This window comes from Crotalus tigris, unplaced genomic scaffold (genome assembly GCF_016545835.1).
Source record: "Crotalus tigris isolate CLP2741 ecotype Arizona unplaced genomic scaffold, ASM1654583v1 scf7180000018807.1825209, whole genome shotgun sequence".
Classification (NCBI taxonomy): domain Eukaryota; kingdom Metazoa; phylum Chordata; class Lepidosauria; order Squamata; family Viperidae; genus Crotalus; species Crotalus tigris.
Genome location: NW_024097206.1, coordinates 1404778 through 1418423, shown reverse-complemented (window position 1 = coordinate 1418423; position 13646 = coordinate 1404778). Strand labels below are relative to the sequence as shown.

The following is a 13646-nucleotide window of genomic DNA, read 5'->3' as shown; positions in this document are numbered from 1 at the left end:
GCGCCGAAGTACATGGCCATCTCCCAAAGCCACTTCGTATGATAGCAGCCCCGAGATCTTGCAGACAACAGCAGTGACCCAGAGATGTCCGGGATTATAGTTCCTTGCCCAGACTGGATCGCCCTCCTGAAGTCTCCGAGGTGCCTGTGGCTGTGACACCTGTGAAGCCACGCGGCCTGGGTGCAGTCTGTCCAACTTTGTGATGAGGCAGCGATCCCAGCGGAGTTCAGCCAGGCTCTTTCCAGTGGCCGTGCATGGTGTGGTGCAGTGTGCAAGAAGAAAATCTGCTAACCTGTGATGCCAGCTACCATGCGTGATTCTTTTGAGTGCATCTTTGGTGGTGCGTACCATCCGTTCGGCTTGCCTGTTAGTGGAAGGGTGGAAAGGAGCTGACGTTGCGTGCTGGATCAAGTTGGCCTGTAAGAACGCCTGGAACTCAAAAGAAGTAAATTGGGGGCCATTGTTAGAGATGAGGACATCAGGGAACCCATGGGTAACAAAGATTCCTCTCAACACCTGGATGGTCCTAGCAGTAGTAGTGGAGGAGACAGGTACAACCTCTAGCCACTTGGAATGACTATCCACCAGGATAAGGAAGAATTGCCCCTGAAAGGGCCCAACATAATCTAAATGTACCCTTGACCAAGGGGTTTGTGTCTCCTCCCACCTGGGTACAGGGGCCTGAAGCATTTCAGGCCGTGACTGTTGGCACACCTGGCACCCGTGCACCTGGCCTCGATAGCTTTATCAAGCCACCAAAGATGGCTGCGTGCAAGCGCTTTCATGCGCATAATGCCCGGATGTCCCTCATGCAGAGAGGACAAGACTCTAGACCTCAGTGAGGCTGGGATAACTACTCTACTACCCCATAACAGGCACTCCTTAAATGTAGACAGTTCATGCCTTCTTTGCCAGAAGCTTTGAAATGCAGCATCTGGACATGTGTCAGGCCATCCTGACAATATCCATGTCAGTACGCGTGTAAGTGTGTGATCAGTGGCAGTTTCTGCAGCCACATTCCTAGCATTGAGGGGAGATTCAGGCAGCTCCTGAATAGAGAGAATATGAACAGCAGGGGTAGGATCTGCCTCTATTTGCGTGAGAGGTAGCCTACTGAGACCATCTGCATGGCCCATTTCTTTCCCAGGTTTGTGAATAAGCGTGTAGTCATATGCTGACAGGAAAATAGACCACCTCAGCATACGTGGGGAAATGATGTGTGGGGTTTGTTTGTTAGTAGTAAACAAACCCAGCAGTGGCTTATGGTCTATGTAGACCATGAAATGGTGGCCATATAAGAAATCATGAAATTTCTTTATACCAGCCACTATGGCCATGGCCTCTCTGTCAATTTGAGCGTAATTATGCTCTGCAGATGACAAAGTCCTTGAATAGTAGGCTATAGGGACTTGGGTCCCATAAGTTTTCAGGTGGCTAAGTACTGCTCCCACCCTATAAGGAGATGCATCACATGCGATGCACACAGGCAGTTGCTCATTGAAATGCGCTAATACAGCATTTGAAGAGAGCAAGGCTTTAACCTCTTTGAAACTCCTTTCATGGACTTTAGTCCACTGCCAAGGAGCTTGCTTATCCAAGAGCCAGTGTAACGACTCAGCCACTGCAGCCTTATGGGGCAAAAATGCGTGATAGAAATTGAGGAGTCCCAAGAAAGCCTGAAGCTTACCTTTAGACTTGAGACTTGGGGCCTCCTGAATGGCCTTTAGTTTGGATTCTGCAGGGTGGATTCCTTGGGCATCTATTCTAAATCCTAAAAATTCTGTAGAAGTGAGTCCAATCTTGCATTTGTCTTTTTTCAATTTGAGGCCTGCTTGGCAGAATCTCAATAATACAGTCCTTAACCTCTCTGCCAAATTTTGTGATGACTCCCCTGCAATAAGGACATCATCAAAGTAGGGGCAAATCCCAAGTATTCCCCTGAGCGTGCACTCCATGATGCTCTGAAATATACCAGGAGCAACATTCACCCCAAATTGTAACCTCTTCACCTTAAAAGTGCCCATATGGGTCACTGTCATTTGGGCCTCCGCAGTTGCTTCGTCAACAGGTAACTGTTGATAGGCCGATGCTAAATCAAGCTTTGCAAACAGCTTTCCCCCCTTAAGAGAGGCCAGAATGTGACTCACTACTGGCACAGGTTATGCGTGTTGTTGCAAAGCAGTATTCAGGGTGCATTTGTAGTCCGTGCAAATTTGGACTTCCCCGTTAGCCTTTAAAGGCATCACAATTGGGGTTTCCCATGGACTTGAGTCCACCGTTGCCAAGATGCCCTGCTGGAGCAGCTTTTCCAACTCTGCATCAATCTTGCCCTTTAAGGTGAATGGCACCCTCCTGGGCTTGATTCTAACAGGTGTGATTGCTGGGTTTAATCGCAAAGAAATGGGAGGACCCTTGTAGAACCCAAGATCTGAGCTAAACACATCTGCAAACTTGTTGCAGACTTCTGCAAGGCCTGTAGTTTGCAGACTATTTATGCCAGTTAGTTGGATTCCCAAGGCCTCGAACCACTCAAGTCCAATTAGACTCTTACGCTCACCCCCAACAACCACCACATCTAATAGACCCTGGAAAGCCTTACGCTGCACTTTGAGCATAGCTTCTCCAAGTACTTTTAACCTTTGAATTTTGAAAATCCATGAGGATTAAGTTTGATGGCCACAGTTTGACTCTAAGGCCACTACTGCTGCAAATCCTTTTAAAGATACTGTGTGAAATAATCAATAGAGCGGACCCAGTGTCCAGCTCCATCGACAAGGGAACCCCTTGTAACTTCACATTAACACAAAGCTTCTTTTTAAGGGGCTTGTGTGTTCCTGTCCACAAAATGCTTCTGCGCGACGTGCAGAAACCCACCCTGTGTTGGCTGGGGACCCAGGTACCTTTCTGAAGGAATTCTTCCTGAGGTTGCACCTGCTGGCGACCCAAACAGACAATAGCAATGTGGCCTTACCTACCACATGCCTGACAAATGGTGGAGTGGAACCGGCAGTCTGAGCGCTTGTGGCGTCCTCCGCATCCGACACACTGAAGGGCTGCAGGGATCTTGACTGGCTTCTCTCGCAGCCTTTGTGCTGCAGGCTGGTGAAGTCTGTCCACCTCTTCTTCTGGATCCGGGTCCTGCACTTCTTGAGCGACCTCTTGATGGATGGACGTGACTGTTGTAGTGCTTCTGGCAAGTTGCAAGGCCTTCACAGTGCCGCCTGCTGCTTCTTCAGCTGCAACTTCGCGTAAGACATCTTGGAATGTGACTTCAGCTTTAGCAAAGATTTTTTGTTGCAACTCTCTACTTCTAAGGCCACAGACAAAACGGTCTCATAAGTGTTCTTCCAGGTCCTTGAACTCAAAAGGCCTGGCAGCTTGTCTCAAGGCAGCAATGAATTCCGCAGCAGACTCACCAGGCTTCTGGTCCCTCTGCTCGAAAGCGTGCCTCCACGCAATTACAGATAGCTTCAGATGAAAATGGTCCTTCAACATATTCTTCAAGTCTGTGTACGTTACAGACTCAAGCGGCACAGGAGCTACTAAATTTTCTGCCATATCAAAAGTGTCCTGCCCGCAGACACACAGCAGGGTTGCTGCCTTCAAACCATCTTCTCGAACCTGGTTAACTTGCAGGTAGTTTTCCACCCGGGCCAGGTAAGAGTTCCAACGCTCCGGGTGAGACATGTCCAATCAGCTAATTTTTGACATTGCTAGCTTCTCTTAGCCTTGCTGCAATTCAGGCTGGGAAGAGGCCTGTTTGCCAACCCCACCTCCAGCGTTTGCGTAACTGGCAGCTGAGTGCAGATCTGGGCGCCGACTTCCGGCTTCCAGCTCCTTTCTTTTTTTGGAGGCTAGGTTCTTCGGGTTGTCTTCTTCTTTGCAGCTATCCCACCTTCGTCACCACTTTTAAGTATTGGGGTTCGCGGTATTGAAGCGACACACACAAGTTGTTAACCAAGTTCTTCTTTATTCTTTCCACTGTACCATTCAACAACCCAACAGGCTCACAGGCCTTTTATAGTTTCCCAAAACATCCAATCACAAATCCCCTTTTTTCACGCCTTGCCCTGCGCACAAGACCGGCGCCAACCAGTCTGGTCCTGGGCAGCTTTTAGGTTGCCCGGGACCATTTGCAACATTTCTGGGCTTGCTGACTTGCCTCAGCAGGCCCAGGACAATATTCTTTCTGATATTTTTGAGCAACTCAATCTTTTAAGAACCATTGGATTTCCTTAGAACTTCTAGTCTATTGCTGATTTATAGGAAGAGTTATAATACAGCCAATGTTAGTAACAAATCCTCATACTTGTGCTGCTGATAAATAAGATGCTTCTGATTTCATGATTTAATTTTCTTCCTGGTCAGGGAATTAATGTTCTTGTGAATGTGATCCTAAACTACTTTAAAAGTCAAAGCTAAACTTCGCTCATATTCAGGTATAGCTCAGCATGAATTCATTTTGTTCCATTCACTCCTGACCTTTATTATCTGCTGTATCATTTTCTAGTATCGCTGACAGGTGGACTTTTATTGTACTAATAAGGTGCCACAGATTCTGAACATATAAGCCCCTTAAAAGCTTTATGTCTTCTTTATCAAAACTATTTAGTATAACATAGGTTGCCTAAGTTATGTTATCAGTTATAATCCAGAATCAGACCAGATTTAACTTTCCGGTACCACTAATATGTGAGACACCATAGCCAACAGGATTTAAATAGCAGTGCAGGTGAAATGGTGTTAGGGATTATAGCACAGAAAAAGCGTAAGTGTGTTTGCTGCAAATAAAAGACAACTTTCACACAGCTGAGTATATATCCTGATGGAATAAAATTGATTTTCACCTCGATATATATTTGCATGCAGATACCTACAAATGGCAAGAAAACTGATGTTTGCCTTCCAAAATTTATAGCATATAGAAAATTACTTTTTATAACAATTTAGATACCACAAAAAAAATCCATTTTAAATTTATGTGTGAATACATATATCTGACATACGTATAACTTGTTGAAACAAAGCTCATGTTCCTCTGCCAATTTAGAAGAAAAATCAGTTTAAAATCAGTAAGACGATTTGGGAAGTAATTTGGGAAGAGAATATGCCCCATTAAGGAATTTAGTAGTATTGTATTTTATCATAATGTTTTAAAATATTGTTTCTTGGGTTTTGGTGAAGATAAATTAAAGGTTTTGCAAGATGTGTAGTTATTGGGAAATTGACCTTTGCAATGCATTATAATGAATGTTTCTATGCATGCTTGTTACAGCATGTTAGCACTGTTAATGAGTATTAAAAAAGTTTATTTCATAATAGCATTCTTATTTCACTGCCTGCATACCACAGAAATACACAATCAAGATTGGAATATATTTGATATATTGATATAACCTCTTTCAACTGGGAATGCTACTCAAGGAATCTTGAATCTGAAACAATACACTGAGGAAATAATTGAAGTATTCACATGGAACTTCACTAAAATGTTTATTTTAAGTGTGGGAAATCCACCATTAAGAAATGACTTATAGTTTACTCTGAAGGATTTTTAAAGCGCTAAGGAATCACCTGTGACTGTGATAATGATCTCTAGTTTATGATACAGTTAGTTTGATCCAGTTTAGACTAGAGAGTAAGGTAGCTGGCTAGAAAATGGGAGACTGGGAGTTCTAGTCCTTCCTTAACCATGAAAGCCAGTTGGGTGACCTTGGATCTGTCACTCTGTCTCAGCCCAACTCACCTCACGGGGTTGTTGTGGTGGGGAAAACAGGAGGAAAAAAGTGTGTTAGATATGTTAGCTGCCTTGAGTTATTTTTAAAAACAGTAAAGGAGGGATACAAATAAATAACATAAATAAATGTCCTTTCAGAATGGAGATACCAATTTATTGAAGTTATGATGGGAACAAAAATCTCACAGGTTATTCTTAAACTCACAGGCATATCTTAAGTTGTTTTCTATATCCTGTGTTTTTTGTATTGACATTATATGAATAAGCAATGATTTTTAGTGAAGACATTCACTCCATTATGTGTTAAAAACACAGAGCAAATATGACATGATTGCTTTGGAAAATACTAGGATCATATTGTAAAATGACCAAAACACATTGTTTAATGGTGTTCTGCTATTATGTGATTAAATATACAAATATTTTTTTTAACCAGACAACTTTGCAAACAAGCAACTTATTCTTCTATGTTTCAGAATAAGAGGCTAAAACTGAAGCTGATTGGCAGTGATATGAACTAGTTGGGAAGAGTCACTCCCAATAACAACATACTTCTAGCAATGGTTACAAATCACATTTCCCAGTATTGACAGATTTGCAAGATGCCCCTACTGCAAAGAAGATAGCTCAGTTCCGCACAAATTAGTAATAATTGCATGTTTTATCAGCCTGCAAAATAATTGGCTGCAAAGACCCTTGGAAACCTCCCATTTTGTACATAAAAAACGAGATTGCTAAAATAATTCTTTTCAAACCTCGCTATGAACTAATTTGCTTCATAACTCCCAGAGTTGGTTGCGCATAAACTCTTAATTATTGAGTAGCCTATACAGTTCCCACATATAATGACACATTTTGGGGCAGTTTCAAAATGCATTTAAAAATATTGACAGAAAACAGAAACACGTATTTTAAGAGAAAGTGCAATTTCAAATGTAGATTTAACTATAATGTAAATTTTATGGCAGGTAAAATAACTGCAGGTTGATGAAAAAACAGGGTAAGATATTATCAGTAAATACATGTGAAAGTGACCCAAACTAGAAATCCTAACCATTCCCAATTAGTACTTTCTACATATGATGAAGATCTAGACCCCATATTTTGTTCTTAGTATGGTTAGCAGGAGTTGCAATCCAGCACATCTGGAAGACACTTGGTTTGGAAAAGCTGACCTACCCAGATAGAGCAGCAATTCCTAGGGGTTGTAACCTCAATGGAAGTTATTCTCAACTGCCTCATTCAGGGCAGGATTAAGTTTTTGTAGGTTATAACTATCTATCTATCTATCTATCTATCTATCTATCTATCTATCTATCTATCTATCTATCTATCTATCTATCCTTTTAACTAACTTAATATATCCCAATCAGATTGGATTTTGGATACATAGGAACAGTATCAGATATTCTTTGAATGCTATTGATAATAATGAGGAAAACAAGAAAATGGTTATGATTTTTCTTGTTGTGGAAAATGTCTTTGATAATTTGGAATGGCTTTTATATTCACATTACTGAATATACTGATGAACTATATGGATTTTCATGCATAGGGCATGGCATTTAGGAAGAACAAGAAGCAAAATGGACTCCTTTTCTCCTTCCTTTTTCTTTCAGCTTTTGCAAGGAAGATATTACAAAAAAAATTTTTTTTCAAGAAACAAACTGGGAAAATAAGAACTAAATATTGTATGCAGGTGAAGTTGCACTTACAATTATTCATCCAAGGGATTTTTTAGAATTAATAAGTAATATGGTTTGGTATAAGGATATTGAATTAATGACTAAGAACAACACTGAAATGGAGTTTCCCTAAAGAAGAAAAGCAACATTTGCAGCAAATGAGATTCAATATTACTGTTAAATCAATTAAGTACTTGAGAATTTATTTAATAAACACAATGAATATTGTAAAAGTAAAATGACTTCCAGACTTAGAAAACTATAATTAAAATTACATTACATTTATTAAACATATTAAAATTGTCCTGGAAGAACAACAGCAGTAAAAATGGTTTTTTTAACCAAATCTTAATTTTCTATTTGTAGTACCAAATCTCATACAATACTACCAAGCCAGGTTCTAAGTTAAATCACAGACTGGAGTTTTTAATCTTATGTCAAGGTTACGTCTACTGAGAGAGCAGGACTTCCAGACAACTTGCATAAATATCTTTAATTTATACAAATAGAAATGAAAAAACTATAATACATTATTCAGTCAAAAGCAGCAGATTAAAAATATGGAATAAACACAGAAAAAGAATGACCCCAGATTCATTGCCCCTGCCTCAATGTTAATATTTACTTAATGAAGGCAAAAATACAAAAACGTAATCAGTGGAGAGATAATAATTCGTACAGGATTATGAATACCTAATTCTTAATAAGACAAAGATGACATCCTTTAAGATTCTCTCTTCACAATGGTCAGAATCATCTTCAAATAAGCAGTATAGTTCAAAAGGAATTGCAAAAACAGGGCAGAATACTTAGTCTGAATATGACTTGTAACACAGAACTCTGAAAACTTTCCAGAGCTTGTTTACAAGCAGATACTGAAATATTATACAGAAATTAAACAAGTTAAAGAGTGCATGATTAAATAGATGCAGAACTTAAACAATATAACTGATATGGAATAATGGGAATATCATGAATTTAACCAAACCCTAATACTTAAAGAAAATTGGGTACAAGATGTTTTACTATTAGTAAATTATGTCAGTGCTGATTCTAAAAATAGATAACTCATTTTCTAAAAATTAATAATCTGATTGGATCAACCATTCCTATTCGGCAACAATATTGTAAATAAAAACTAATTTAAAATCCTGGGTGAATTACATTATTTGGAAAACATATCCAATGCGAAAGGCTTAAACGATATGATTTATTTCCTCTTCTTTTACTATCTGGGATCATCTATTGCGTTCTAATATGATAAAGAACCTATCATATTAGAATGCAAATAGATGACCCCAAATTTGTTGTGATTAGTTGCTTGTCATTGTTTAGGAACAGGGGAATGTACAATGTTGTGAAATCAACAAATAGGTAAGAGAGAAAATTAATTCCTGCTTTCAATTGCAATTAATATGATTTTGATTTCACTCCAACCTTCGCTACAGATACTTGGGCAATGGTTGGGAAATAAGTTGTGAATACAGAAGCAGTTCTTGCTCAAAGACTTTCACAAGGAAGCCAAAATAAGCCATTGTAATCTCTCTTTGTCCCCAATCTCTCTCTATCCATTTGTACCAGTCTGTGCACGGACACTGAAGCAGTTCAAATAAATACTGGCAGAGATTTTGTTAGGAAGATGTCAATTACAGCTGATAATTGTCAGTGTTGATCTTTAGGAAAAAGGCAAATCATTCAGTCTTTCAACACGGCCAGTTCAGGATGACATGAAAAGAAAGATGTCCACAAATATATATTTTGCTGGAGAACAGAACAGAAATCCTATATTCTCTCTCTCAACTTAAAAAAAAAACCTCTTTTGTGAAATTCACAACAAACATTCTAATTTTCTTTAAAACATTAACTACCTCATGATTATAGTAGGTCTCTGATTCCCCATCCCACATACAGCTCCTTACCTTCCCAACGTACAAAGGATCCGTTCCCGTGTATTCTTCCAGAACAAAGAACTGGTTCCACACCCAACTCCTCTTCATTCGTTGATGAAGAAGCAAGTTGTCTGAGAGACTTTGTCCTTGGCCTTTGCTTGGAGATCTGCTAGTTCCAGATAATACAGTTGTAATGAGGTTCATCATAAAGCAAAAACTGAGTCCAAGCCACTTCTTTGCATTGTCCATTCTGCTTGATGTTCGCATTGTCATATGAGGATTGTCCTCTAAAGAATCCAATAGATAGGTCTGTGAAATTTCCAAATAAAGTCTTTCAGTGATACTGGGCAAGCACTAAAGGAGAATAATATCCTGTAAAGTTAAAGAAGATCTACTAGCAGCTTTTTGCAAAAAAAAATAAAAAAAATCCCTCTTAAAAAAGAAAAAAGAAAGCTGAGCCATAGACTATTTGATCTCCCTCATAAAAATGTAGGCCTGTTGCATATAAAGGAAGCTTCTCATTTGAAATGAAGGTAATAATTGACTAGCTAGAGAGAAAGACCTTGCTAGGAGAACTGCTGGATTTCACTGTATTATTAATTGATATTTTCTTTGGAAATATTTATGATCAAATTTCTTTGATAGTACTTACAAGGAGAGAAATTCTGTTCATATAAACTATAATTCATAACTAATATCTATGGAATGGCTTCTTTTTCTCTCCCTCTCTTCATTTGACTTCGGCAACATTTTCTTTGTCACCTAGAACATTTTTTTTATTAGATATATTATAACACTTTGATTTAAATTTAGCAGCTGCTCTCTATTTTTCACTTTCATTATTTTTTTAGTAGGCAACCTTCAACTGCTTTAAGCCAGCTTCACATTTTCCTTGCTTTTTGAAAAACTAGTGACTAATGCAACATTTCTGGAGTTTTGAATGGTTGTTTAATCATTATATTATCCCAAAAAGGTACCCCAATACTAATAAAAGTATCTCCCAATACTTCCAATGCATATAATTGTGAGCATAGACATTAGTGAGTCAGCTTATATTTTCTTCCTCCTTGAATCTGAAAGACTAATTTGGACCAAGGAATACTGATCTCTATAAGATATGTTTTTTATGTTAACTTGGATGGTAACTTCATTCAGGTCCTGCTTTGTAATAGTCTTTTCTTTCATTGTTTTGATGGCCTTAATAGGGTGGCCTTGAAACCTTCACTTGGTCAGTGTAATTCAAGAACATTCTTATTTTCAAATGTTCTTTTGGGGCCAAAGTGTTAAACTTTGTATTCTTTTGGGCTAAACACATTCTTAAGAAAGATTATTTTTTAAAGTCCACTGGGATTTAATTCTACTCTTGGCTATGAAATTAGGTTACTTATTTGACTATCAATTGAATTATTTTAACTACATGGGTGAAAAGAGAATAGGCCAATCCAGTCCTGCTTTTAAGTAACTTACCAACCCTCCCAAAACAAATATTATTGTGAAATTGTTATACTGCACTGGAAAAGATGCATATATGTAAGTAGAACTGGTAGTCTATTCACATTTACAGGCATGAGAAGTCAGTCGATGAATGGGTACAGCAAGTCATAATATTGCCTTTTTTAAAAGAAACGACAAGTCCAATTAGTAGGAGAAAAATCAATTGTAATCATAGTTGATTAAGTATTGCTGGGTATATTTTGTAAACAGAAGAACTGTAAGAACAGTAAATGCATTCAACAACTGTTCTGAACATTTATTAATATTTCTGGATGCAAACTGGAATCTTTCACCATTCTTTTAACTTAAGGCTACTGCAGCTATGATGAAAACAGCTCCTATGGTCTAACATTTCATCATCTAAATATGTGATTTAGGTTGTGCTCTGCTGCCGTGTACTAGTTGCTGCCATGAGGCAGAATTAATAGTCCAAGTTTTTATTATTATTGAAAATTTTTAAATTTTTACAAAAACAAATCCCCTTCCCATACCCCCCCCAACCCTACCTCACCCCCCTCCTCCCCAACCTCCCAAACCCTCCCCTAGACTTCCCAGAGCTGAATACAGGCTTAATTGAGAAAAAAACTTAAAACACTTTTAAAACCTAAACAAATTTAAATACAATCATCATTCTATATAAACTCCCTCCAAAAACGCAAATTTAAACATTACTTTCTTTGAATATCTATAGCTATAATGTAAAATCTAATTTCTCCCTCTTTCTTTATCCTAATACAAAAAGATAAACATATAAACCTTTGTTGTACCATTAAAACTAAATACTCTTAGAAAACTTAAAGTAAATACATATTTCCTTCAATCTTCATCATCTTCTCACCTATCCAAAAAAAAAAAAAAACTTAAAAATCCTAAACAAATCTAGACACATTTAGTTAAACAAATTATTTTCTCTTAAAAATATTAATAATAATATTTAAAAGCTTGAAACACTTTTAAATCCTAAACAAATCTAAATACAATCATCATTCTATATAAACTTTCTCCAAAAACACAGATTTAAGCATTACTTTCTTTCCTAAACAAATCTAGACATTTAATTAAGCAAATTATTTTCTCTTAGAAATATTAATAATAATATTTAAAAACCAAATTTAAGCATTACTTGAAACTTAAACAAATTATACTCCCTTCGAAACACAAATTTATTAGAATCCCCTCACTGAAATAAACAAATTATAATCCCTTCAAAACACAGGTTTAAACAATATTATCATTAAAGGTTTAAAACTTAAAACTGAAATATATTATTATCCCAAAACACATATTTAGACATTACATAAGACATTTTCCAAAAACGATATAAGTTTTACTTCTCCCACAATCTCAATAGTAAACTTCTTGTCTAAAGTTCTCATTCAATGTCCATAATTTTCTGTCCAATAACCAGTTGCACCCACTATAAACACAAACTTCTTATCTAAAATTTTCATTCAATATCCATAATCTTCTGTCTAATAGCCAGTTGCATCTACTATAAGCACAATCCATATTGGTCTCTCTTGCCCGCAAGCATCGAAAAAAATGCGTGGAATTCTGCCCTTGAAGATCGCTCCAAAGAGTTTGTAAGTCCTGGTTGACCCACCAGCTCAGGAATCAGTACCTGTGAAACTTCCTCAACCTCCTTCTTCTGTTGGTCTTTCTCTTTACATTTATATGTTACTTTTTCTTTACATTTATATGTTGCACAAGTCTCAGGGACCGATACCTGTAAAACTTCCTCAGTAAATTCCTCCTTGTGTTGATCTTCACAGTTGTAAGTTGTACAAGTTATCCTCTGCCCGTTCCTCTCTTGTTGGTGCCCCTCAAGCTGAAATTTCCCAATTTCGATTTCAGGCAGCAATTCCACCCTTGAAGATTGCTCCAAAGACTTTGTAGGTCTAACTTCTCCCAGAGCTACCCTTGAAGATTGCTCCAAAGACTTTGTAAGTCCAACATCTCCCAGAGATTCAGAGACCGCTGAATATGAAACTTCCTTAACCTTCTTCTGTTGCTGCTTTTCTTTGGAGTTATGTGCTACACAAGTTGTCTTCTGCTCCTCAATCTGGACTTGTTGAGACCTAATAGATGGCGATGCACATACCCCCAGGACCGAAGTATAAAAATCTTTTGCTTGAGAAACAGTATTAAGTCTATGACATGTCCCCAGGTAGTTCACCACCATTCCAGTCGGAATATCCCATCTGAATAGAATTTTTCTCTTTTTAAGTTCATTTACTAGAAAAGCAAACTCCTTTCTTCTTCTTAAAATTTTAGATGGGATCTCCTTAAAAATTATGACATCTTGTGAAGCAATTTGAAATCTCTTCTTATAATAGGCTTGCACAATTTGATTGCGTAAGGATCTTTTACCAAAGTAAATTACCACATCTCTTGGCAGATTCTTCTGTGCTGCCACCACAGAGTTAACCCTAAATAATTTTTCAATTTCACTAAGTATTCCCTCTTTTTCTTTATTCAAAATCAATGCAAAGTCCTTTGCAACCATTTCTTTCAAATCTTCTTGCAAAGACTCTTCCAGGCCTCTGATTCTTAAGGCATATTCCATTTGTCCATATTGAAGCATAAGAATCTCATTTTCCATTTCTTTTTCCATACTTTCAATTTTCCCCTCCATTATGTCCACTTTTTCAGCTACCTCTTCCACATGGGAGTTCACCTTTTCAAGAACAGAAGCAACTCCTTCTAAAGCCAAAACAAAATCTTGTCTCAAGATCTTATTATTTTCCTCTAAAATCTTTTTCATTTCTGCCCTAATTTGAATTATAACATCTCCCATCATGTTTTGCAAATCCTTCATAGTTATTAGCTGACCCCCAGAAG

The 13646-nt window shown here is 37.8% G+C and overlaps 1 protein-coding gene across 3 annotated transcripts in view; it reads right to left on the bottom strand.

The window, feature by feature from the left end:
- Nucleotides 1-13646, bottom strand: part of CDH20 (cadherin 20) — a 188345-nt gene that overhangs the window by 40353 nt on the left and 134346 nt on the right. For all 3 annotated transcript variants that reach the window (XM_039356241.1, XM_039356244.1, XM_039356242.1), the window contains exon 3: nucleotides 9342-9620. In XM_039356241.1, coding sequence (XP_039212175.1) covers nucleotides 9342-9584 — 243 coding nt within the window. In that variant the 5' untranslated portion in view covers nucleotides 9585-9620. The remainder of the gene's footprint in view (nucleotides 1-9341; nucleotides 9621-13646) is intronic.